A 26,529-nucleotide genomic window follows, 5' to 3' on the forward strand; every position below is an offset into this window, starting at 1 on the left:
TGACCTCGCCTTTTGGATGATAGCGGTGTGAACACCTGTACTGACCTCGCCTTTTGGATGATAGCGGTGTGAACACCTGTACTGAGCTCGCCTTTTGGATGATAGCGGTGTGAACACCTGTACTGACCTCACCTTTTGGATGATAGCGGTGTGAACACCTGTACTGACCTCACCTTTTGGATGATAGCGGTGTGAACACCTGTACTGACCTCAACTTTTGGATGATAGCGGTGTGAACACCTGTACTGACCTCACCTTTTGGATGATAGCGGTGTGAACACCTGTACTGACCTCACCTTGTGGATGATAGCGGTGTGAACACCTGTACTGACCTCGCCTTTTGGATGATAGAGGTATGAACACCTGTACTGACCTCGCCTTTTGGATGATAGCGGTGTGAACACCTGTACTGACCTCGCCTTTTGGATGATAGCGGTGTGAACACCTGTACTGACCTCGCCTTTTGGATGATAGCGGTGTGAACACCTGTACTGAGCTCGCCTTTTGGATGATAGCGGTGTGAACACCTGTACTGACCTCGCCTTTTGGATGATAGCGGTGTGAACACCTGTACTGACCTCGCCTTTTGGATGATAGCGGTGTGAACACCTGTACTGACCTCGCCTTTTGGATGATAGCGGTGTGAACACCTGTACTGACCTCACCTTTTGGATGATAGCGGTGTGAACACCTGTACTGACCTCACCTTGTGGATGATAGCGGTGTGAACACCTGTACTGACCTCGCCTTTTGGATGATAGAGGTATGAACACCTGTACTGACCTCGCCTTTTGGATGATAGCGGTGTGAACACCTGTGTAGTAACCAAAAAAGTGTTAAACAAATCAAAATATATTTTACATTTGAGATTCTTCAAAGTAGCCACCCTTTGCCTTGATGACACTCTTGGCATTCTCTCAACCAGCCAAACTTCCGACTTGTACTGTATGTGTACTGTCTGGGTACTGTATGTGTACTGTCTGGGTACTGTATGTGTACGGTCTGGGTACTGTATGTGTACTGTATGTGTGATGTCTGGGTACTGTATGTGTGCTGTCTGGGTAATGTATGTGTACTGTCTGGGTACTGTATGTGTACTGTCTGGGTACTGTATGTGTATTGTATGTGTGCTGTCTGGGTACTGCATGTGTGCTGTCTGGGTAATGTATGTGTGCTGTCTGGGTAATGTATGTGTGCTGTCTGGGTACTGTATGTGTGCTGTCTGGGTACTGTATGTGTGCTGTCTGGGTAATGTATGTGTGCTGTCTGGGTAATGTATGTGTGCTGTCTGGGTACTGTATGTGTGCTGTCTGGGTACTGTATGTGTGCTGTCTGGGTAATGTATGTGTGCTGTCTGGGTACTGTATGTGTACTGTCTGGGTACTGTATGTGTACGGTCTGGGTACTGTATGTGTACTGTCTGGGTACTGTATGTGTGCTGTCTGGGTACTGTATGTGTACTGTCTGGGTACTGTCTGGGTACTGTATGTGTGCTGTCTGGGTACTGTATGTGTGCTGTCTGGGTACTGTCTGGGTAATGTATGTGTGCTGTCTGGATAATGTATGTGTGCTGTCTGGGTAATGTATGTGTGCTGTCTGGGTACTGTATGTGTGCTGTCTGGGTACTGTATGTGTGCTGTCTGGGTAATGTATGTGTGCTGTCTGGGTAATGTATGTGTGCTTTCTGGGTAATATATGTGTACTGTCTGGGTAATGTATGTGTGCTGTCTGGGTAATGTATGTGTGCTGTCTGGGTAATGTATGTGTGCTGTCTGGGTAATGTATGTGTGCTGTCTGGGTAATATATGTGTACTGTATGTGTGCTGTCTGGGTACTGTATGTGTGCTGTCTGGGTACTGTATGTGTGCTGTCTGGGTAATGTATGTGTGCTGTCTGGGTAATGTATGTGTGCTGTCTGGGTAATATATGTGTACTGTCTGGGTAATGTATGTGTGCTGTCTGGGTAATGTATGTGTGCTGTCTGGGTAATGTATGTGTGCTGTCTGGGTACTGTATGTGTGCTGTCTGGGTAATATATGTGTACTGTCTGGGTAATGTATGTGTGCTGTATGGGTAATGTATGTGTGCTGTCTGGGTAATGTATGTGTGCTGTCTGGGTAATATATGTGTACTGTCTGGGTAATGTATGTGTGCTGTCTGGGTAATGTATGTGTGCTGTCTGGGTAATGTATGTGTGCTGTCTGGGTAATATATGTGTACTGTATGTGTGCTGTCTGGGTACTGTATGTGTACTGTCTGGGTACTGTATGTGTGCTGTCTGGGTAATGTACATTGGGGCAAAAAAATATTTAGTCAGCCACCAATTGTGCAAGTTATCCCACTTAAAAAGATGAGAGGCCTGTAATTTTCATCATAGGTACACTTCAACTATGACAGACAAAATGAGAGAAAAAAATCCAGGAAATCACATTGTAGGGTTTTTAATACATTTATTTGCAAATTATGGTGGAAAATAAGAGCTGCCTCCAGAATGTTGTTCTGGAGGCAGCTCTGCAGAGTGGTCACTAGTTAGCACAGCCACAAAGTCATAAAATCTGATTTTAAAAACAAACTTTAACCCTAACAGTAGATTCGGCCTATAACCATCAGTAGATTCGGCCTATAGCCAACAGTAGATTCGTGACACCTGTTTGAGGAAGCCTACAGTACTTCTGAAAGTTACAGTGCCTTGCGAAAGTATTCGGCCCCCTTGAACTTTGCGACCTTTTGCCACATTTCAGGCTTGGACACACCTAAATCTGGCTTTAAACTTCTTCACAACAGTATCTCGGACCTGCCTGGTGTGTTCCTTGTTCTTCATGATGCTCTCTGCGCTTTTAACGGACCTCTGAGACTATCACAGTGCAGGTGCATTTATACGGAGACTTGATTACACACAGGTGGATTGTATTTATCATCATTAGTCATTTAGGTCAACATTGGATCATTCAGAGATCCTCACTGAACTTCTGGAGAGAGTTTGCTGCACTGAAAGTAAAGGGGCTGAATAATTTTGCACGCCCAATTTTTCAGTTTTTGATTTGTTAAAAAAGTTTGAAATATCCAATAAATGTCGTTCCACTTCATGATTGTGTCCCACTTGTTGTTGATTCTTCACAAAAAAATACAGTTTTATATCTTTATGTTTGAAGCCTGAAATGTGGCAAAAGGTCGCAAAGTTCAAGGGGGCCGAATACTTTCGCAAGGCACTGTATCTGCTTACCTTTTACAACAGTCCTCGTAATGAACGCCGAGTCTGAACATCGTTTTTAAATTAGAACAATTGTCAAGTTACATTGACCAGAAGTGATGAATATACTGTATTAAAAAAAATAAGTAATGTGACTGAGTTTACAGTCCTTAACATGACTTGGCCCCCCATCCATCCAGGTACAAAGCGATGTTTAATTTAACATGTTTATTTTACCTTTATTTAACTAGGCAAGTCAGTTAAGAACAAATTCATATTTACAATGACAGCCTATCGGGGAACAGAGGGTTCCTTGTTCAGGGGCAGAATTACAGTTTTTTTTTTTACCTTGTCATCTCAGAGATTTGATCTAGTAACCTTTCAGTTAGTGGCCCAACGCTCTAACCACTAGGCTACCCTGTAGGTCATTCGGTCGTATATTAATATCAACGGTGTCTCTTTCGTTAAGTTAAAGTGAATGTGTTATGTCTCATAACATGAAGCACATCTCAGTGCTTTAAAAAAATATATTACATTTCCTGTCCACAGTTGATAAACATAAGTATCTCACTATAACATAACATATCACTACGTTGCATACCATGCCACAGCATGCCTGTACTGCCTGTACTGCCTGTACTACCTGTACTACCTGTACTGCCTGTACTGCCTGACCTGCCTGTACTGCCTGTACTGCCTGTACTGCCTGTACTGCCTGACCTGCCTGTACTGCCTGTACTGAACAGTAAACAAGATGATTTAACAACGGCAAACAAAAAAATAGTGCAACTTCATGAAATATAAAATAAATATATATAACATCTAGAAGTGTTGTCTGTTACCATTTAGACAATATTTTATATTTTTCTCTCTTATAAGAAACAATAACTATATCTAGGGTCAGAGGTCACATGGCCAGCACTCTGACGTCATCTGACACAAAAAAACAAAAAAACAACAAATAGAAAACCAATAAAACCCAGGCGATAAGCGCTCCCTCTCCCTCCCTCTCTCTCTCTCTCTCTCCCTCTCCCCCTCCCTCTCCCTCTCCACACACGAACATGTCCTCCAACAGTGCCGATAATCAGTCACATCTGAGCGGATACCGTGTCCAATGTGTTTTTTCAGACATCACTATGTCAACATTAGAATTCTCCAAACACTGTGGCGATGTTGTCATACCTCCGATGAGCTGTAACAACCACAAGCACATTCATTCATTTTGAACAACATAGGAGGGAAATAGACATTTAGCGATAACAAATGCTGAATTTGACAAAAGGTTATATAGGGTAAGACTTCCTCTATATCCTCTTCAGAATGCATTATAAGCACATTTATAAGGCCTCATAAGGTATACATTGTGTATTAAAATGATGTATATATATATATCATCATTATATCACAGATAGAATCATCTTATTAAATTATTTTTATATATTTTACATGTGAAATGGCCAGAGACTATTACAGACACCTGTGTTAATGTGAAGTACTCAAAAGAATGTCTTGTGATAGATCACATAAATTCCTTGAAAGATACCATAATTATGGCAGTTTACTGGTAAACTTTGAACGTTTCCAGTAATATTCCCCCTCTCTTTTGAAACCTTACCTGAGCTCTTCCTTCAACCTGTTGAGTTTATCAAAGAGCCTTTGATTCTTGACATCCAAGGGAACGCTGGGAACAAACCAGGCTGTGATGAATTTACATATGACCACCACGTGCTGTAAGCAGAGATTACGAGGTCAGGGATGGAAGAAAACATGACTATTCAATTAATAATACGCAATTGGAAATAATATATATATATATTTTTTTTTTACAAATGTCTACGTTTCAACTATGAAATAAATGGCAAAGTTACTTCGCTCAATTTTTACTGGGTCGAGACAAGAAATGGTAAAAAAAAAAAAAAACGAGTTAAATATTTCTATCTTACCTCAAAGAGGATGACAAAAGCAAAGCGCACAGCTAAAATGAGCCAGAACTGAGGAGTCAAGCTGTAGTCTTCATTACTTCTATAATCTTTATAACTGGCGACAGAGAGAGAGAAAACGCAGATATTCAAAATACCAAATCAATAATAATAATAATAATAATAATAAGCGGAAAATCCTTGGAGGGATCAATGGAATTAACCAAGTACAAGTACTAAATATATGCAAACAAATAAAAATAAAAATATATTTTTTTAAATTATCATTCATTTCCTAGTATAAAAGGGACAACTCAGGCATATTTCTTTTCTTTCCTTGTTTCAATCAATTCTAGAAATAATACTGATAAATCCTCTGGACTATCCCTGTTTTAAAAACGGACAACATGAGCATCATTTCGGTGCTGATTAAGGGCTGGAAAGGGGTATGAACCTGCAGTAGGAGACATTCTGTCCGCTAGGCGTCACCATCTGGTCCGGTGAGAACTCATTATAGATTCTCTGGTCGTTCATGTACACTGTGGACAGGCTGTTGTTGATGTAGCCGGCCATGCAACTATAGGACAAAAAATAATATACAGAAAGAAATACTGTCACTGTTAGCTAACATGTAGCCTGAAGGGCTCACACAACTGGCAACATTTACCATAGATTTTTTTTTACACCTTTCTTTAACTAGGCAAGTCAGTTAAGAACAAATTCTTATTTAAAATTACGGCCTACCAAAAGGCCTCCTGCGGGGACGAGGGCCTGGGATTAAAAATTAAAAATAAAATAAAATATATAGGACAAAACACACATCACAACAGAGACAACACTGCATAAAGAGAGACAACACTATACTACATAAAGAGAGACAACACAACACTACATAAAGAGAGACAACACTACATAAAGAGAGACAACACTACATAAAGAGAGAGCTAAGACAACAACATAGCAAGGCAGCAATTCCATTTGAATTGAAAATTTGAATTTCAGATGACTTCCTGAATTGAAATGGAATGGAGCCCTAGCCCTGCCGCTGCAGTCATCGAGTCAGAATGGACAGACGTACTCCGTGTCCGTGACCGTTCCATTGGCACACGGTCCATAACTGTAGCGGTATACAAGGCGAGGGATGAAGTCTGAAGATATCCCAATAACCAGGCCGTTGGCGATGACTGCCAACACCCCGATAGCCTCCAACACATCTGTCCATACGCCTGAGGTAAGAAGCAGAAGACAACACATACAGTGCAAAGTGAAATTATATAGTATACCTGTATACATGTCATGGTATTATATAGTATACCTGTATACATGTCATGGTATTATATAGTATACCTGTATACATGTCATGGTATTATATAGTATATCTGTATACATGTCATGGTATTATATAGTATACCTGTATACATGTCATGGTATTATATAGTATACCTGTATACATGTCATGGTATTATATAGTATACCTGTATACATGTCATGGTATTATATAGTATACCTGTATACATGTCATGGTATTATATAGTATACCTGTATACATGTCATGGTATTATATAGTATATCTGTATACATGTCATGGTATTATATAGTATACCTGTATACATGTCATGGTATTATATAGTATACCTGTATACATGTCATGGTATTATATAGTATACCTGTATACATGTCATGGTATTATATAGTATACCTGTATACATGTCATGGTATTATATAGTATACCTGTATACATGTCATGGTATTATATAGTATACCTGTATACATGTCATGGTATTATATAGTATATCTGTATACATGTCATGGTATTATATAGTATACCTGTATACATGTCATGGTATTATATAGTATACCTGTATACATGTCATGGTATTATATAGTATACCTGTATACATGTCATGGTATTATATAGCTATAACGTATAGTTCAAGATGACAGAAAAATATGCCATTTCCAAGCTAACAAGGAAATGGATCAAATGCTCATGAAAACATTTTTTTAAATGTTCAGTACACTGTGAAGACCTCGTTTATATTTAATCAGATTATCAGATGTACACTGTGAAGACCTCGTTTACATTTAACCAGATTATCAGATGTACACTGCGAAGACCTCGTTTACATTTAACCAGATTATCAGATGTACACTGTGAAGACCTCGTTTACATTTAACCAGATTATCAGATGTACACTGCGAAGACCTCGTTTACATTTAACCAGATTATCAGATGTACACTGTGAAGACCTTGTTTATATTTAATCAGATTATCAGATGTACACTGTGAAGACCTCGTTTATATTTAACCAGATTATCAGATGTACACTGTGAAGACCTCGTTTACATTTAACCAGATTATCAGATGTACACTGTGAAGACCTCGTTTATATTTAACCAGATTATCAGATGTACACTGTGAAGACCTCGTTTACATTTAACCAGATTATCAGATGTACACTGTGAAGACCTCGTTTACATTTAACCAGATTATCAGATGTACACTGTGAAGACCTCGTTTACATTTAATCAGATTATCAGATGTACACTGTGAAGACCTCGTTTATATTTAACCAGATTATCAGATGTACACTGTGAAGACCTCGTTTACATTTAACCAGATTATCAGATGTACACTGTGAAGACCTCGTTTATATTTAACCAGATTATCAGATGTACACTGTGAAGACCTCGTTTATATTTAACCAGATTATCAGATATACACTGCGAAGACCTCGTTTATATTTAACCAGATTATCAGATGTACACTGTGAAGACCTCGTTTATATTTAACCAGATTATCAGATGTACACTGTGAAGACCTCGTTTACATTTAATCAGATTATCAGATGTACACTGTGAAGACCTCGTTTATATTTAACCAGATTATCAGATGTACACTGTGAAGACCTCGTTTACATTTAACCAGATTATCAGATGTACACTGTGAAGACCTCGTTTATATTTAACCAGATTATCAGATGTACACTGTGAAGACCTCGTTTACATTTAACCAGATTATCAGATGTACACTGTGAAGACCTCGTTTATATTTAACCAGATTATCAGATGTACACTGTGAAGACCTCGTTTATATTTAACCAGATTATCAGATGTACACTGTGAAGACCTCGTTTACATTTAACCAGATTATCAGATGTACACTGTGAAGACCTCGTTTACATTTAACCAGATTATCAGATGTACACTGTGAAGACCTCGTTTACATTTAACCAGATTATCAGATGTACACTGTGAAGACCTCGTTTATATTTAACCAGATTATCAGATGTACACTGTGAAGACCTCGTTTATATTTAACCAGATTATCAGATGTACACTGTGAAGACCTCGTTTACATTTAACCAGATTATCAGATGTACACTGCGAAGACCTCGTTTATATTTAAATCAGATTATCAGATGTACACTGCGAAGACCTCGTTTATATTTAATCAGATTATCAGATGTACACTGTGAAGACCTCGTTTACATTTAACCAGATTATCAGATGTACACTGTGAAGACCTCGTTTACATTAAACCAGATTATCAGATGTACACTGTGAAGACCTCGTTTATATTTAACCAGATTATCAGATGTACACTGTGAAGACCTCGTTTACATTTAACCAGATTATCAGATGTACACTGTGAAGACCTCGTTTACATTTAACCAGATTATCAGATGTACACTGTGAAGACCTCGTTTATATTTAACCAGATTATCAGATGTACACTGTGAAGACCTTGTTTATATTTAACCAGATTATCAGATGTACACTGTGAAGACCTCGTTTATATTTAATCAGATTATCAGATGTACACTGTGAAGACCTCGTTTATATTTAACCAGATTATCAGATATACACTGCGAAGACCTCGTTTATATTTAACCAGATTATCAGATATACACTGCGAAGACCTCGTTTACATTTAACCAGATTATCAGATGTACACTACGAAGACCTCGTTTACATTTAACCAGATTATCAGATGTACACTGTGAAGACCTCGTTTACATTTAACCAGATTATCAGATGTACACTGTGAAGACCTCGTTTATAGTTAACCAGATTGTCTGATGTACACTGTGAAGACCTCGTTCATAAACGTTCTGTTTCTCACCGATGTCGTTGGTCTTCTTGGGTACCATCCTGCGCTCCAAACTGACCATCTTGATGGCGTCGAGCCGTATCTCTATGATGTTGTTGATTAAGGCCAGCAGGGGAGCCAAGGGGAACGCAGCCACAAAGATGGTGGTGAAACTGAACTGGAGGACTGGGGAGGGAACAAAACAATAACATTTAGTCTCAAACTAACTAGGACTTCAATGACATGTACCCACAAAGCATATGGCCTCTGGTCCAATATTCACACTAAACACACCACTTACAGTGAAGCAATGTATTGGGCATGTGGAGCAGAAAGCATCACTATTGACTTCCTGAGACCAAGGAGGAGCGCAGTTTCCTGTGAAATACCTTGGCTTTTCTGCGTCAGTGGTATTGATGGTGCTACTTGAGTGTGTTGTGTTGAACGATATGGGTGGAACTTTTCCACTCACCGACTCATGCATTCTGAGCGGTCCTGTTAAGGTCATTTGGTAGAGAGCATGGCAACGCCAAGTTGGTGGGTTTGATTCCCGGGACCACCCATACGAACAATGTAAGACTAAGACTCTTTTGATAAAAGAGTCTGCTAAATGGTATATCATTATATACGTTATGCTAGTGTGGATATTAGAACATAACCTCTCAATAGGCTGAACCCTGACCCCTTGCCCTGGTCATCTGTGACATACCCATCTCCAGGAACTCATTGAAGAGGCTGAAAGAGTTCACGTCGTTGAGACGGTAGTTTCTTAGCCAATCACTGAGCTTGCAGATCTCACACAGCTCTTCCCACCGATTGGTCTGTTGGTCTGCCTTCTTGTAGCAGTGGGGACACTTCCTCTGTAGCTTCTTAGTCCTCCGCCTCTTTAGCCACCTGTTGAACCAGCTGTACACAGAGACAGGAAACAGCTCTGAATGATGGACCTGGGCACTCCAATTGGACAGACCAATCAGTATAGGGTCCTGGTCTGGTTTAGTGGGAGCTATGCCAACCCCTGACCACACACTTCTCTTGGAAGCAGCCCTTAGATCCTTGGTCTTAGCACTAACTTTATGTATGTCCTGTTTCATTCATGTCTAACCCAAATCTGTTCATAACAGTAAGATATGTAAATCAACTTTCCCTCATCAACATACACTGCAGCGATGTACTTGTGTTGATGTGGACCTATGGGCCTCAGAACTAAGCAATGTACTTGTGTTGATGTGGACTTACGGGCCTCCGAACTCAAAGACGTTGCTGATGGTTTGTTTCAGAACCATAATGATGGCCATCTGGATGAAAAGGTCTGTGAGGCAGCCACTGGGGTGGCACTGCACGAGGACGACACGGGTACGACACGGAGACGAGACAGGAACAACATACAGCATTTAGCTAGCATCAGGTAAATTTCCACTCCCATTTCAACCGTATTTGTGAAGGATAATCAAATTGTTAGAAATGTTTCAGGATCCCTCACCTCCTCCAACCTCCACTTCCCTGCTATCCGCACGTAGCCACCTGGGTGTCCATTTATCCTGAGAAGAGCAACCAACATGTCACTACTCTTAACTCCGTCCAACATGTCACTACTCTTAACTTCATCCAAGTCTCTACTCTTAACATCGTCCAACATGTCACTACTCTTAACTTCATCCAAGTCTCTACTCTTAACATCGTCCAACATATCACTACTCTTAACTTCATCCAACATGTCACTACTCTTAACTTCATCCAACTACTCTTAACTCCGTCCAACATATCACTACTCTTAACTTCATCCAACATGTCACTACTCTTAACTTCATCCAACTACTCTTAACTCCGTCCAACATGTCACTACTCTTAACTTCGTCCAACATGTCACTACTCTTAACTTCGTCCAAGTCTCTACTCTTAACATCGTCCAACATGTCACTACTCTTAACATCGTCCAACATCCAACTACTCTTAACTTCATCCAACATGTCACTACTCTTAACGTCGTCCAACATCCAACTACTCTTAACTTCATCCAACATGTCACTACTCTTAACGTCGTCCAACATCCAACTACTCTTAACTTCATCCAACATGTCACTACTCTTAACGTCGTCCAACATCCAACTACTCTTAACTTCATCCAACATGTCACTACTCTTAACGTCGTCCAACATCCAACTACTCTTAACTTCATCCAACATGTCACTACTCTTAACGTCGTCCAACATCCAACTACTCTTAACTTCATCCAACATGTCACTACTCTTAACGTCGTCCAACATCCAACTACTCTTAACTTCAACCAACATGTCACTACTCTTAACATCGTCCAACATGTCACTACTCTTAACTCCGTCCAACATGTCACTACTCTTAACATCGTCCAACATGTCACTACTCTTAACTCCGTCCAACATGTCACTACTCTTAACGTCATCCAACATGTCACTACTCTTAACTCTATTGACAAAGTGTTATATGCACACCTATAGTTTTATTCAGCTGCTCGGGGAGTGAAATCTGATCAACAAAAAGGAAGAAACTCCAGTACACCGTTGATCTTTAGGATGCTCCACAAACAATGTAATGGAACTCAAACCTCTCAGGCTGTTTCTGTCTCTTCTCTACGTTCATCAAACACTCTTCATCATACCAGATGATTAGACTGTGGAGATCTCACCTGCCCAGGAAGAAGGCAACGTAGAAGAGAGAGGAGAAGAGGGTGAAGAACTGGAAGGTAAACATCTTGACGGTGAAGCTTCTCTCAGAGGCAGCAAACGACTGATTCTCCTCTGAAAGACAAACCAAATGTGAACACTTATAAATCTCAACTACACCACAAGATGACAGTCTACAAAGTAACTATCCAAAAAGGCAGTCCCACCCTCCAGGATTCTTGCGATTCTGTGATCGCAAAATGTTTCGCAAAACCAACAATTCCCCGCATATTATGCGAGGTTTGCAAATTTGACAAATCACTGAACTATTTCCGCATAATATGATTCAATCAAGCCACACGTCAACAAACCTTTTCCCTCCATCAGATCATTAAAATATCCGAATTCCGCAGCAAATCAAGCCTTTTTTTTTTGCACGCAAATAATCACAAAAACTCCCCGCGAACTGAAAAGTCCTTTGAATCATGTAAAATGTCACCAACCGATGTCGCAGAGTTTCAGCGACACAATCCTGTTGACCTACAAGAAGAAGAAGAATACAGTCAGATAAAGGGTAAAATTACTAGCAGGATTACAGACAGGGAAATAGCCATGGGGCCACACTCAACTGATCAATCCGTACACACACACACACACACACACACAGTGCGTACCCGTGTCATGATGGTGATGGTGAAGTAGTGTAGCACTGCTCCTAGTATCACAGCGGCCGTGTTGGAGTGGTCACTCAGGAACTCCCATGATCCTTCAGCCAACATCACAGTGGCAACCACCCGGAACACCACCAGGGCATGGGCCAGGCCGATGATCAGCAGCAGCTATGAAGACATTCTCTTTAGGAAATACTGCTCAGAACTGTTGCCTGTACGGAGCTGTCTTGATACTGCTCAGAACTGTCCCTGTACGGAGCTGTCTTGATACTGTTCAGAACTGTCCCTATAAGGAGCTGTCTTGATACTGTTCAGAACTGTCCCTATAAGGAGGTGTCTTGATACTGCTCAGAACTGTCCCTATAAGGAGGTGTCTTGATACTGCTCAGAACTGTCCCTATACTGCTCAGAACTGTCTCTATAAGGAGCTGTCTTGATACTGCTCAGAACTGTCCCTATAAGGAGGTGTCTTGATACTGCTCAGAACTGTCCCTATAAGGAGGTGTCTTGATACTGTTCAGAACTGTCCCTATAAGGCGTTGTCTTGATACTGCTCAGAACTGTCCCTATAAGAAGCTGTCTTGATACTGCTCAGAACTGTCCCAATACTGCTCAGAACTGTCCCAAAAAGGAGCTGTCTTGATACTGCTCAGAACTGTCCCTATACTGCTCAGAACTGTCTCTATAAGGAGCTGTCTTGATACTGCTCAGAACTGTCCCTATAAGGAGGTGTCTTGATACTGCTCAGAACTGTCCCTATAAGGAGGTGTCTTGATACTGTTCAGAACTGTCCCTATAAGGAGTTGTCTTGATACTGCTCAGAACTGTCCCTATAAGAAGCTGTCTTGATACTGCTCAGAACTGTCCCAATACTGCTCAGAACTGTCCCAAAAAGGAGCTGTCTTGATACTGCTCAGAACTGTCCCAATACTGCTGAGAACTGTCCCAAAAAGGAGCTGTCTTGATACTGCTCAGAACTGTCCCTGTAAGAAGCTGTCTTGATACTGCTCAGAACTGTCCCAATACTGCTCAGAACTGTCCCAAAAAGGAGCTGTCTTGATACTGCTCAGAACTGTCCCAATACTGCTCAGAACTGTCCCAAAAAGGAGCTGTCTTGATACTGCTCAGAACTGTCCTTGTAAGGAGTTATCTTGATACTGCTCAGAACTTTCCCTGTACGGAGCTGTCTTGATACTGCTCAGAACTGTCCCTGTACGGAGCTGTCTTGATACTGCTCAGAACTGTCCCAAAACGGAGCTGTCTTGATACTGCTCAGAACTGTCCCTGTAAGAAGCTGTCTTGTTACTGCTCAGAACTGTCCCAATACTGCTCAGAACTGTCCCAAAAAGGAGCTGTCTTGATACTGCTCAGAACTGTCACTGTAAGGAGCTGTCTTGATACTGCTCAGAACTGTCCCAATACTGCTCAGAACTGTCCCTATAAGGAGTTGTCTTGATACTGCTCAGAACTGTCCCAATACTGCTCAGAACTGTCCCAATACTGCTCAGAACTGTCCCAATACTGCTCAGAACTGTCCCTATAAGGAGTTGTCTTGATACTGCTCAGAACTGTCCTAATACTGCTCAGAACTGTCCCTATACTGCTCAGAACTGTCCCTATACTGCTCAAAACTGTCCCAATACTGCTCAGAACTGTCCCAATACTGCTCATAACTGTCCCTATAAGGAGCTGTCTTGATACTGCTCAGAACTGTCCCAATACTGCTCAGAACTGTCCCAATACTGCTCAGAACTGTCCCTATAAGGAGCTGTCTTGATACTGCTCAGAACTGTCCCTATAAGGAGCTGTCTTGATACTGCTCAGAACTGTCTCAATACTGCTCATAACTGTCCCTATAAGGAGCTGTCTTGATACTGCTCAGAACTGTCCCAATACTGCTCAGAACTGTCCCAATACTGCTCAGAACTTTCCCTATAAGGAGCTGTCTTGATACTGCTCAGAACTGTCCCTGTAAGGAGTTGTCTTGATACTGCTCAGAACTTTCCCTGTACGGAGCTGTCTTGATACTGCTCAGAACTGTCCCAATACTGCTCATAACTGTCCCTATAAGAAGCTGTCTTGATACTGCTCAGAACTGTCCCAATACTGCTCAGAACTGTCCCAATACTGCTCAGAACTGTCCCTATAAGGAGCTGTCTTGATACTGCTCAGAACTGTCCCTGTAAGGAGTTGTCTTGATACTGCTCAGAACTGTCCCTATAAGGAGCTGTCTTGATACTGCTCAGAACTGTCCCAATACTGCTCATAACTGTCCCTATAAGGAGCTGTCTTGATACTGCTCAGAACTGTCCCAATACTGCTCAGAACTGTCCCAATACTGCTCAGAACTGTCCCTATAAGGAGCTGTCTTGATACTGCTCAGAACTGTCTCAATACTGCTCATAACTGTCCCTATAAGGAGCTGTCTTGATACTGCTCAGAACTGTCCCAATACTGCTCAGAACTGTCCCAATACTGCTCAGAACTGTCCCTATAAGGAGCTGTCTTGATACTGCTCAGAACTGTCCCTGTAAGGAGTTGTCTTGATACTGCTCAGAACTTTCCCTGTACGGAGCTGTCTTGATACTGCTCAGAACTGTCCCAATACTGCTCATAACTGTCCCTATAAGGAGCTGTCTTGATACTGCTCAGAACTGTCCCAATACTGCTCAGAACTGTCCCAATACTGCTCAGAACTGTCCCTATAAGGAGCTGTCTTGATACTGCTCAGAACTGTCCCTGTAAGGAGTTGTCTTGATACTGCTCAGAACTGTCCCTATAAGGAGCTGTCTTGATACTGCTCAGAACTGTCCCAATACTGCTCATAACTGTCCCTATAAGGAGCTGTCTTGATACTGCTCAGAACTGTCCCAATACTGCTCAGAACTGTCCCAATACTGCTCAGAACTGTCCCTATAAGGAGCTGTCTTGATACTGCTCAGAACTGTCCCTGTAAGGAGTTGTCTTGATACTGCTCAGAACTTTCCCTGTACGGAGCTGTCTTGATACTGCTCAGAACTGTCCCAATACTGCTCATAACTGTCCCTATAAGGAGCTGTCTTGATACTGCTCAGAACTGTCCCAATACTGCTCAGAACTGTCCCAATACTGCTCAGAACTGTCCCTATAAGGAGCTGTCTTGATACTGCTCAGAACTGTCCCTGTAAGGAGTTGTCTTGATACTGCTCAGAACTTTCCCTGTACGGAGCTGTCTTGATACTGCTCAGAACTGTCCCTGTACGGAGCTGTCTTGATACTGCTCAGAACTGTCCCAATAAGGAGCTGTCTTGATACTGCTCAGAACTGTCCCAAAACGGAGCTGTCTTGATACTGCTCAGAACTGTCCCTGTAAGAAGCTGTCTTGTTACTGCTCAGAACTGTCCCAATACTGCTCAGAACTGTCCCAAAAAGGAGCTGTCTTGATACTGCTCAGAACTGTCCCTGTAAGGAGCTGTCTTGATACTGCTCAGAACTGTCCCAATACTGCTCAGAACTGTCCCTATAAGGAGTTGTCTTGATACTGCTCAGAACTGTCCCAATACTGCTCAGAACTGTCCCAATACTGCTCAGAACTGTCCCAATACTGCTCAGAACTGTCCCTATAAGGAGTTGTCTTGATACTGCTCAGAACTGTCCTAATACTGCTCAGAACTGTCCCTATACTGCTCAGAACTGTCCCTATACTGCTCAAAACTGTCCCAATACTGCTCAGAACTGTCCCAATACTGCTCATAACTGTCCCTATAAGGAGCTGTCTTGATACTGCTCAGAACTGTCCCAATACTGCTTAGAACTGTCCCAATACTGCTTAGAACTGTCCCTATAAGGAGCTGTCTTGATACTGCTCAGAACTGTCCCTATAAGGAGCTGTCTTGATACTGCTCAGAACTGTCTCAATAAGGAGCTGTCTTGATACTGCTCAGAACTGTCTCTATAAGGAGCTGTCTTGATACTGCTCAGAACTGTCTCTATAAGGAGCTGTCTTGATACTGCTCAGAACTGTCCCTATAAGGAGCTGTCTTGATACTGCTCAGAACTGTCCCAATACTGCTCAGAACTGTCCCAATACTGCTCAGAACTGTCCCTATAAGGAGCTGTCTTGATACTGCTCAGAACTGTCCCTGTAAGGAGTTGTCTTGATACTGCTCAGAACTTTCCCTGTACGGAGCTGTCTTGATACTGCTCAGAACTGTCCCAATACTGCTCATAACTGTCCCTATAAGGAGCTGTCTTGATACTGCTCAGAACTGTCCCAATACTGCTCAGAACTGTCCCAATACTGCTCAGAACTGTCCCTATAAGGAGCTGTCTTGATACTGCTCAGAACTGTCCCTGTAAGGAGTTGTCTTGATACTGCTCAGAACTGTCCCTATAAGGAGCTGTCTTGATACTGCTCAGAACTGTCCCAATACTGCTCATAACTGTCCCTATAAGGAGCTGTCTTGATACTGCTCAGAACTGTCCCAATACTGCTCAGAACTGTCCCTATACTGCTCAGAACTGTCCCTATAAGGAGCTGTCTTGATACTGCTCAGAACTGTCCCTGTAAGGAGTTGTCTTGATACTGCTCAGAACTTTCCCTGTACGGAGCTGTCTTGATACTGCTCAGAACTGTCCCAATACTGCTCAGAACTGTCCCTATAAGGAGCTGTCTTGATACTGCTCAGAACTGTCCCAATACTGCTCATAACTGTCCCTATAAGGAGCTGTCTTGATACTGCTCAGAACTGTCCCAATACTGCTCAGAACTGTCCCTATACTGCTCAGAACTGTCCCTATAAGGAGCTGTCTTGATACTGCTCAGAACTGTCCCTGTAAGGAGTTGTCTTGATACTGCTCAGAACTGTCCCTATAAGGAGCTGTCTTGATACTGCTCAGAACTGTCCCTGTAAGGAGTTGTCTTGATACTGCTCAGAACTTTCCCTGTACGGAGCTGTCTTGATACTGCTCAGAACTGTCCCTGTACGGAGCTGTCTTGATACTGCTCAGAACTGTCCCAATAAGGAGCTGTCTTGATACTGCTCAGAACTGTCCCAAAACGGAGCTGTCTTGATACTGCTCAGAACTGTCCCTGTAAGAAGCTGTCTTGTTACTGCTCAGAACTGTCCCAATACTGCTCAGAACTGTCCCAAAAAGGAGCTGTCTTGATACTGCTCAGAACTGTCCCTGTAAGGAGCTGTCTTGATACTGCTCAGAACTGTCCCAATACTGCTCAGAACTGTCCCTATAAGGAGTTGTCTTGATACTGCTCAGAACTGTCCCAATACTGCTCAGAACTGTCCCAATACTGCTCAGAACTGTCCCAATACTGCTCAGAACTGTCCCTATAAGGAGTTGTCTTGATACTGCTCAGAACTGTCCTAATACTGCTCAGAACTGTCCCTATACTGCTCAGAACTGTCCCTATACTGCTCAAAACTGTCCCAATACTGCTCAGAACTGTCCCAATACTGCTCATAACTGTCCCTATAAGGAGCTGTCTTGATACTGCTCAGAACTGTCCCAATACTGCTTAGAACTGTCCCAATACTGCTTAGAACTGTCCCTATAAGGAGCTGTCTTGATACTGCTCAGAACTGTCCCTATAAGGAGCTGTCTTGATACTGCTCAGAACTGTCTCAATAAGGAGCTGTCTTGATACTGCTCAGAACTGTCTCTATAAGGAGCTGTCTTGATACTGCTCAGAACTGTCCCTATAAGGAGCTGTCTTGATACTGCTCAGAACTGTCCCTATAAGGAGCTGTCTTGATACTGCTCAGAACTGTCTCAATAAGGAGCTGTCTTGATACTGCTCAAAACTGTCTCTATAAGGAGCTGTCTTTATACTGCTCAGAACTGTCTCTATAAGGAGCTGTCTTGATACTGCTCAGAACTGTCCCTGTACGGAGCTGTCTTGATACTGCTCAGAACTGTCCCAATACTGCTCAGAACTGTCTCTATAAGGAGCTGTCTTGATACTGCTCAGAACTGTCCCTATAAGGAGGTGTCTTGATACTGCTCAGAACTGTCCCAATACTGCTCAGAACTGTCTCAATAAGGAGTTGTCTTGATACTGCTCAGAACTGTCCCAATACTGCTCAGAACTGTCTCTATAAGGAGCTGTCTTGATACTGCTCAGAACTGTCTCTATAAGGAGCTGTCTTGACACTGCTCAGAACTGTCTCTATAAGGAGCTGTCTTGACACTGCTCAGAACTGTCCCTATAAGGAGCTGTCTTGAGATGAAGCCAGATTCATCTTCAGACCATAAGTTGTGGGCCAGATGTGCCTTTCAAACTGGTTTCAAACAGGCCGTTTGTAAAAAAAAATAAATAATAATATGCACTCACTATAAGAGTGACCAGGATGAGGACCAGGGTGCTGCGTAGGTAGGAGTGCTTGTGTTCCTTAGGCGCACATTCTGCATCGTTCACTATGTCCAGGATCAGCTCCTCCTACAGATAGGGGAACATAGGGTTATTATAACACCCCCCACCAGTTTCACAGGGCCCTATTCCAAAGGGTTCGGTCAGGACATATACAGATAGCTATACCTATTTTTATTTTTTTTATTTTATCTGATCTTTTTATAAATTTTTTTAAGATCAGAAAACAAAAGTTGACCAAAAAGAGAATGTGTTTAGTGGGACCATACCTCCTCCTCACACCAGTCGAACACCTTCCATTCACATGTATAGGAGGCTCTGTGTCGTTTCCAGAACTCCAGGAACAAGGTGGCTGGAGAAACAACGACAGCAGTACTGTATCTCAGCGCTAAAACCACAACATATCTGTAAGGTATGCAAGACTACCCCATAATAACATATCTGTAAGGTACTACTGTATGCAAGACTATCCCATTATAGCATAAAAACAACAACATGGGAGATATTTTAAAGACATTGATAGAATCATCCTAGCCTGGTCCCAGATCTGTGTCTGCTATCTGGCCAACACCTTGTCACTCATTGTCACACCGAACGTCAAGACAATTACAAGAGTTTAGCAAGAGAGCAGAAACAAACTGGTAACCAATTATTCCTATTAGTACAGGTGTAGGATCTTAATTTGTTGCTGGGAATTTTCAGATGAGAAATGCAGATGAGCTTCGTCATTTACATAAATGCAATGAAAACCCACACTAACACATGGTTATATTAACAGTATTCCACTTTTCATGTAACTTCATTTTGACCCGAACCACAGATCAAGCAACATTATTGACTTAACGTTTAAAATCCTTTTTTGCTGCAAGATTATTTAGTTGCAACAATACAGGTCAAATTGAGATCCTACATCTGGGGCTTTCTCAGCACTGAAAATATAACATGTCTTTTGGGAACTACTGGAGTATATAGGACTCACCCCATACTGCCATGAACATAGCAGGCATATATTTAAGGTAATACTAGGTATAGACTCACTCCATACTGCCATGAACATAGCAAACATAACCGTCCCCTCGTTGTCAAATAGGATGCTGACCTGTAGAGAAAGAGACCACACTTGTTAGAAACCAGCTCCACAACACATATTTCTTGTAGTGTACACACGCACACCAGTTGTGGGTTTGGTGTCGAAAGAAGGATGCATAGACAGAAACACACGACCTCATACCTACTGTCAAAATATGGCGGTGAATATTTGATTTAATGTTGTTGTTGTTGTTGTTGCTGTTGTTGTTGCTGTTGTTGTTGTTGTTGTTGCTGTTGTTGCTGTTGCTGTTGCTGTTGTTGCTGTTGTTGCTGTTGCTGTTGTTGCTGTTGCTGTTGTTGCTGTTGCTGTTGTTGCTGTTGTTGTTGTTGTTGCTGTTGCTGTTGTTGCTGTTGCTGTTGTTGTTGTTGTTGTTGCTGTTGTTGCTGTTGCTGTTGTTGCTGTTGCTGTTGTTGCTGTTGCTGTTGTTGCTGTTGCTGTTGTTGCTGTTGCTGTTGTTGCTGTTGCTGTTGTTGTTGTTGTTGCTGTTGCACTTTGTTGCTGTTGTTGTTGTTGTTGTTGCTTCCACTGGTCAACGTCATCATGAACTCTACCAAGCACCAAGGACATTTTAGCCAAAAAAACCTACTTGCCTCTTCCAGTAGGCTGAAACTTTTGGCCGCAAGTGGATCTTCCAGCAAAGACAAAAGCCCCCAAGCACACATCAAAAATCTATAAAGAACATTTTGCAATGGCCATGTCAGTCTTCGGACTTGAAGCCCATTGAAAACATGAGGGTTTGAAAAGGCAGTCAGTCCATAAGCACAAGCCGAAGGGAATCCAGCCTCTGGAAAGATTATGTCTAAGATCCCTCTCACAATGTGAAAGAAAAAAATACGGCAGACAGAGTGGGAGGGTCGTCACGTCTCCAATCTCATTTTTTTTTTAAATCTCGAAAAAAAGCTCAGTGTCGTTATCCTTGCAAGTATTGAAGACATGAGTATCAATAAAAAATGTTTTACCTATCCTTTTGAGAAATTGTTTCTATTACTTGTTTAACAAAATATATTTTGCCCGAGCAATTGTATTAGTACAAAAGAGTATAATCTTGAAAATATTTGGAGCATACAATATACAGTGCCTTGCGAAAGTATTCGGCCCCCTTGAACTTTGCGACCTTTTGCCACATTTCAGGCTTCAAACATAAAGATATAAAACTGTATTTTTTTGTGAAGAATCAACAACAAGTGGGACACAATCATGAAGTGGAACGACATTTATTGGATATTTCAAACTTTTTTAACAAATCAAAAACTGAAAAATTGGGCGTGCAAAATTATTCAGCCCCCTTAAGTTAATACTTTGTAGCGCCACCTTTTGCTGCGATTACAGCTGTAAGTCGCTTGGGGTATGTCTCTATTAGTTTTGCACATCGAGAGACTGACATTTTTTCCCATTCCTCCTTGCAAAACAGCTCGAGCTCAGTGAGGTTGGATGGAGAGCATTTGTGAACAGCAGTTTTCAGTTCTTTCCACAGATTCTCGATTGGATTCAGGTCTGGACTTTGACTTGGCCATTCTAACACCTGGATATGTTTATTTTTGAACCATTCCATTGTAGATTTTGCTTTATGTTTTGGATCATTGTCTTGTTGGAAGACAAATCTCCGTCCCAGTCTCAGGTCTTTTGCAGACTCCATCAGGTTTTCTTCCAGAATGGTCCTGTATTTGGCTCCATCCATCTTCCCAAATTATTCAGCCGCTTTACTTTCAGGAGATGGAGTCTGCAAAAGACCTGAGACTGGGACGGAGATTTGTCTTCCAACAAGACAATGATCCAAAACATAAAGCAAAATCTACAATGGAATGGTTCAAAAATAAACATATCCAGGTGTTAGAATGGCCAAGTCAAAGTCCAGACCTGAATCCAATCGAGAATCTGTGGAAAGAACTGAAAACTGCTGTTCACAAATGCTCTCCATCCAACCTCACTGAGCTCGAGCTGTTTTGCAAGGAGGAATGGGAAAAAATGTCAGTCTCTCGATGTGCAAAACTAATAGAGACATACCCCAAGCGACTTACAGCTGTAATCGCAGCAAAAGGTGGCGCTACAAAGTATTAACTTAAGGGGGCTGAATAATTTTGCACGCCCAATTTTTCAGTTTTTGATTTGTTAAAAAAGTTTGAAATATCCAATAAATGTCGTTCCACTTCATGATTGTGTCCCACTTGTTGTTGATTCTTCACAAAAAAATACAGTTTTATATCTTTATGTTTGAAGCCTGAAATGTGGCAAAAGGTCACAAAGTTCAAGGGGGCCGAATACTTTCGCAAGGCACTGTAGCTTAGTATTTGTAGCATTTATTTCACCCACTCATTTTTGCTCATCTTTGTGAAGGGCGGCAATACCTTTGGAGGTTACTGTATTTAAATATTGTGGTTTCTGCTGAACGGGCTAATACTTTCCACATGAATCTGACATGTCGTTTCCTCTGTAATCACATGGTAATAAGCTTTCAAAAATAAAATAGACCCGCTCCAATTTGACCCACCCTAACAGAACCACAGATGATGAAATCTCTATTGCACTCCACACTGCCCTTTCCCACCTGGACAAAAGGAACGCCTATGTGAGAATGCTGTTCGTTGACTTCAGCTCAGCGTTCAACACCATAGTGCCCTCAAAGCTCATCACTAAGCTAAGGACCCTGGGACTAAACACCTCCCTCTGCAAATGGATCCTGGACTTCCTGACGGGCCGCCCCCAAGTGGTGAGGGTAGGTAACATCACATCCGCAACACTGATCCTCAACACGGGGGCCCCTCAGGGGTGCGTGCTCAGTCCCCTCCTGTACTCCCTGTTCACTCATGACTGCATGGCCAGACACGACTCCAACACCATCAAGTTTGCAGACGACACAACAGTGGTAGGCCTGGTCACCGACAACGACGAGACAGCATATAGGGAGGAGGTCAGAGACCTGGCCATGTGGTGCCAGGACAACAACCTCTCCCTCAACGTGATCAAGACAAAGGAGATGATTGTGAACTACAGGAAAAGGAGGACCGAGCATTCTCATCGACGGGGCTGTAGTGGAGCAGGTTGAGAGCTTCAAGTTGCTTGGTGTCCACATCACCAACAAACTCTCATGGTCCAAACACACTAAGACAGTCGTGTAGAGGGCACGACAAAGCCTATTCCCCCTCAGCAGACTGAAAAGATTTGGCATGGGTCCTCAGATCCTCAAAAGGTTCTACAGCTGCACCATCGAGAGCATCCTGACTGGTTGCATCACTGCCTGGTATGGAAACTGTTGGGCTCCCGACCGCAAGGCACTACAGAGGGGAATGCGTACGGCCCTGAAGAGACTACCTCCCTGAAGAGACTATAGATGATAGAGTGGACCAGAGTGGTGGTAGCCCACCACTAAACAAGCAGGCCAGATGGGAGAAGCAACAGAGTATACCTGTACGTGAGAACAGAGTCTGAGGAGGTGTTTGATGAGCTCATGCCCAACACCCCAACTCTGAAAGGCCTCAGACAAGTAATTTCTGAAAGTACTATACTGCAGTAGTAGTAATAGTATAATGCAGTAGTAGTAATACTATACTGCAGTAGTAGTAATAGTATAACACAGTAGTAGTAATAGTATAATGCAGTAGTAGTAATAGTATAACACAGTAGTAGTAATACTATACTGCAGTAGTAGTAATACTATACTGCAGTAGTAGTAATACTATACTGCAGTAGTAATAATAGTATAATGCAGTAGTAGTAATAGTATAACGCAGTAGTAGTAATACTATAATGCAGTAGTAGTAATACTATACTGCAGTAGTAATAATAGTATAATGTAGCAAACTACCTGCCCTCCAGGACACCTACACCACCCGATGTCACAGGAAGGCCATAAAGATCATCAAGGACATCAACCACCCGAGCCACTGCCTGTTCACCCCGCTATCATCCAGAAGGCGAGGTCAGTACAGGTGCATCAAAGCTGGGACCGAGAGACTGAAAAACAGCTTCTATCTCAAGGCCATCAGACTGTTAAACAGCCACCACTAACACTGAGTGGCTGCTGCCAACACACTGACACTGACTCAACTCCAGCCACTTTAATAATGGGAATTGATGGGAAATTATGTAAATATATCACTAGCCACTTTAAACAATGCTACCTTATATAAATGTTACTTACCCTACATTATTCATCTCATATGCATACGTATATACTGTACTCTATATCATCGACGGTATCCTTATGTAATACATGTATCACTAGCCACTTTATACTATACTATGCCACTTTGTTTACATACTCATCTCATTTGTACATACTGTACCCGATACCATCTACTGTATCTTGCCTATGCTGCTCGGTACCATCACTCATTCATATATCCTTATGTACATATTCTTTATCCCCTTACACTGTGTACAAGACAGTAGTTTTGGAATTGTTAGTTAGATTACTTGTTATTACTGCATTGTCGGAACTAGAAGCACAAGCATTTCGCTACACTCGCATTAACATCTGCTAACCATGTGTATGTGACAAATAAAATGTGATTTGATTTGATTTGATTTGAGTAGTAATAGTATAACACAGTAGTAATAATAGTATAACGCAGTAGTAGTAATACTATACTGCAGTAGTAGTAATAGTATAACACAGTAGTAGTAATAGTATAATGCAGTAGTAGTAATAGTATAACACAGTAGTAGTAATACTATACTGCAGTAGTAGAAATAGTATAATGCAGTAGTAGTAATACTATACTGCAGTAGTAGTAATACTATACTGCAGTAGTAGTAATACTATACTGCAGTAGTAATAATAGTATAATGCAGTAGTAGTAATAGTATAACACAGTAGTAATAATAGTATAACGCAGTAGTAGTAATACTATACTGCAGTAGTAGTAATACTATACTGCAGTAGTAATAATAGTATAATGCAGTAGTAGTAATAGTATAACACAGTAGTAATAATAGTATAACGCAGTAGTAGTAATACTATACTGCAGTAGTAGTAATAGTATAATGCAGTAGTAGTAATAGTATAACACAGTAGTAATAATAGTATAACGCTGTAGTAGTAATACTATACTGCAGTAGTAGTAATAGTATAATGCAGTAGTAGTAATAGTATAATGCAGTAGTAGTAATAGTATAACACAGTAGTAGTAATACTATACTGCAGTAGTAGAAATAGTATAACGCAGTAGTAGTAATAGTATAATGCAGTAGTAGTAATAGTATAACACAGTAGTAGTAATACTATACTGCAGTAGTAGAAATAGTATAACGCAGTAGTAGTAATAGTATAATGCAGTAGTAGTAATACTATACTGCAGTAGTAGAAATAGTATAACGCAGTAGTAGTAATAGTATAATGCAGTAGTAGTAATACTATACTGCAGTAGTAGTAATAGTATAATGCAGTAGTAGTAATAGTATAATGCAGTAGTAGTAATAGTATAATGCAGTAGTAGTAATACTATACTGCAGTAGTAGAAATAGTATAACGCAGTAGTAGTAATAGTATAATGCAGTAGTAGAAATACTATACTGCAGTAGTAGAAATAGTATAACGCAGTAGTAGTAATAGTATAATGCAGTAGTCTGCCTGTTAGTTCACAGCCTGATGTATTGTGTAACCACAGAATTCTTATCCACTGTGCTAAAACCACTTAGTTTCAGATAAACCCTGTCAACATCTTTCAGTTGAGTTTTTACATTTTTCTTTGTACGTTTTTCCAACATTTCAACATTGCTCTAGCTCCTGTAAAATGGATCGATCTTACAGACAGTGAGCCACGTGGCTGTGGCTTGCTACTGTATATAAAGCAGGCAGACAGGCATCAAGACATTCAGTTACTGTTGTATTGAAACAGTAGAATGGGCAAAACTAGTGACCTAAGCGACTTTGAGCGTGGTCTGATCGTCGGTGCCAGGTGCACCGGTTCCAGTATCTCAGAAACTGCTGCCCTCCTGGGCTTTTCACGCCCGACAGTGTCTAGGGTTTACCAAGAATGGCACGACCAACAAAAAACAACATCCAATCAGTACCAGTCCTGTGGGCGAAAACAGCTCGTTGACGAGAGGTCGAAGGAGAATGGCAAGCTAACAGGCACAAACAGACAAATAACAGTGCAGTACAACAGTGGTGTGCAGAACGGCATCTCGGAGCGCACAACTTGTCGATCTTTGTCACGGATGGTTATTACAGCAGACAACCACAGCAGGTTCCACTCCTATCAGCTAAAAACAAGAAGAAGAAGTGTCTCTAGTGGGCACGACATCACCAACACTGGACAATTTAGGAGTGGAAAAAACATAGCCTGGTCCGACAAATCCCAGTTCCTGATGACAGAGTCAGTATTTGGCATAAGCAGCATGAGTCCATGGACCCGTCCTGCCTGATGTCAACGGTACAGGCTGGTAGTGGTGGTGGTGTACTGGTGAGGGGAATGTTTTCCTGGAGCACGTTAGGTCCCTTGATACCAGATAAGCAACGATTGAATGCCACAGCGTATCTGAACATTGTTGCTGACCAAACCCAATAGAGTATCATTGGGATGAGATGGAACGGGCTGTTGGCAGCGTGACTGTACCACGGT

The 26,529-nt window shown here is 41.6% G+C and overlaps 1 protein-coding gene across 1 annotated transcript in view; it reads right to left on the reverse strand.

Annotated features, from left to right (window-relative positions):
• Positions 1–3,403: 3,403 nt before the first annotated feature.
• Positions 3,404–26,529, reverse strand: part of LOC110521187 (anoctamin-9) — a 39,462-nt gene continuing 16,336 nt past the window's right edge. Inside the window, exons 10-24 of the mRNA XM_036969251.2 lie at positions 19,915–19,975; positions 19,146–19,228; positions 18,841–18,945; positions 12,516–12,680; positions 12,345–12,381; positions 11,865–11,976; positions 10,683–10,740; positions 10,439–10,536; positions 9,912–10,108; positions 9,236–9,388; positions 6,188–6,335; positions 5,564–5,686; positions 5,134–5,227; positions 4,806–4,918; positions 3,404–4,382 (exon numbers count right to left, since the gene is read on the reverse strand). Of these exons, the coding sequence (XP_036825146.1) occupies positions 4,367–4,382; positions 4,806–4,918; positions 5,134–5,227; positions 5,564–5,686; positions 6,188–6,335; positions 9,236–9,388; positions 9,912–10,108; positions 10,439–10,536; positions 10,683–10,740; positions 11,865–11,976; positions 12,345–12,381; positions 12,516–12,680; positions 18,841–18,945; positions 19,146–19,228; positions 19,915–19,975 (1,563 nt within the window). The 3' untranslated portion in view covers positions 3,404–4,366. The remainder of the gene's footprint in view (positions 4,383–4,805; positions 4,919–5,133; positions 5,228–5,563; positions 5,687–6,187; positions 6,336–9,235; positions 9,389–9,911; positions 10,109–10,438; positions 10,537–10,682; positions 10,741–11,864; positions 11,977–12,344; positions 12,382–12,515; positions 12,681–18,840; positions 18,946–19,145; positions 19,229–19,914; positions 19,976–26,529) is intronic.

Source organism: Oncorhynchus mykiss, chromosome 4 (genome assembly GCF_057628025.1).
Source record: "Oncorhynchus mykiss isolate SJ-2025 chromosome 4, ASM5762802v1, whole genome shotgun sequence".
Taxonomy (NCBI): Eukaryota; Metazoa; Chordata; class Actinopteri; order Salmoniformes; family Salmonidae; genus Oncorhynchus; species Oncorhynchus mykiss.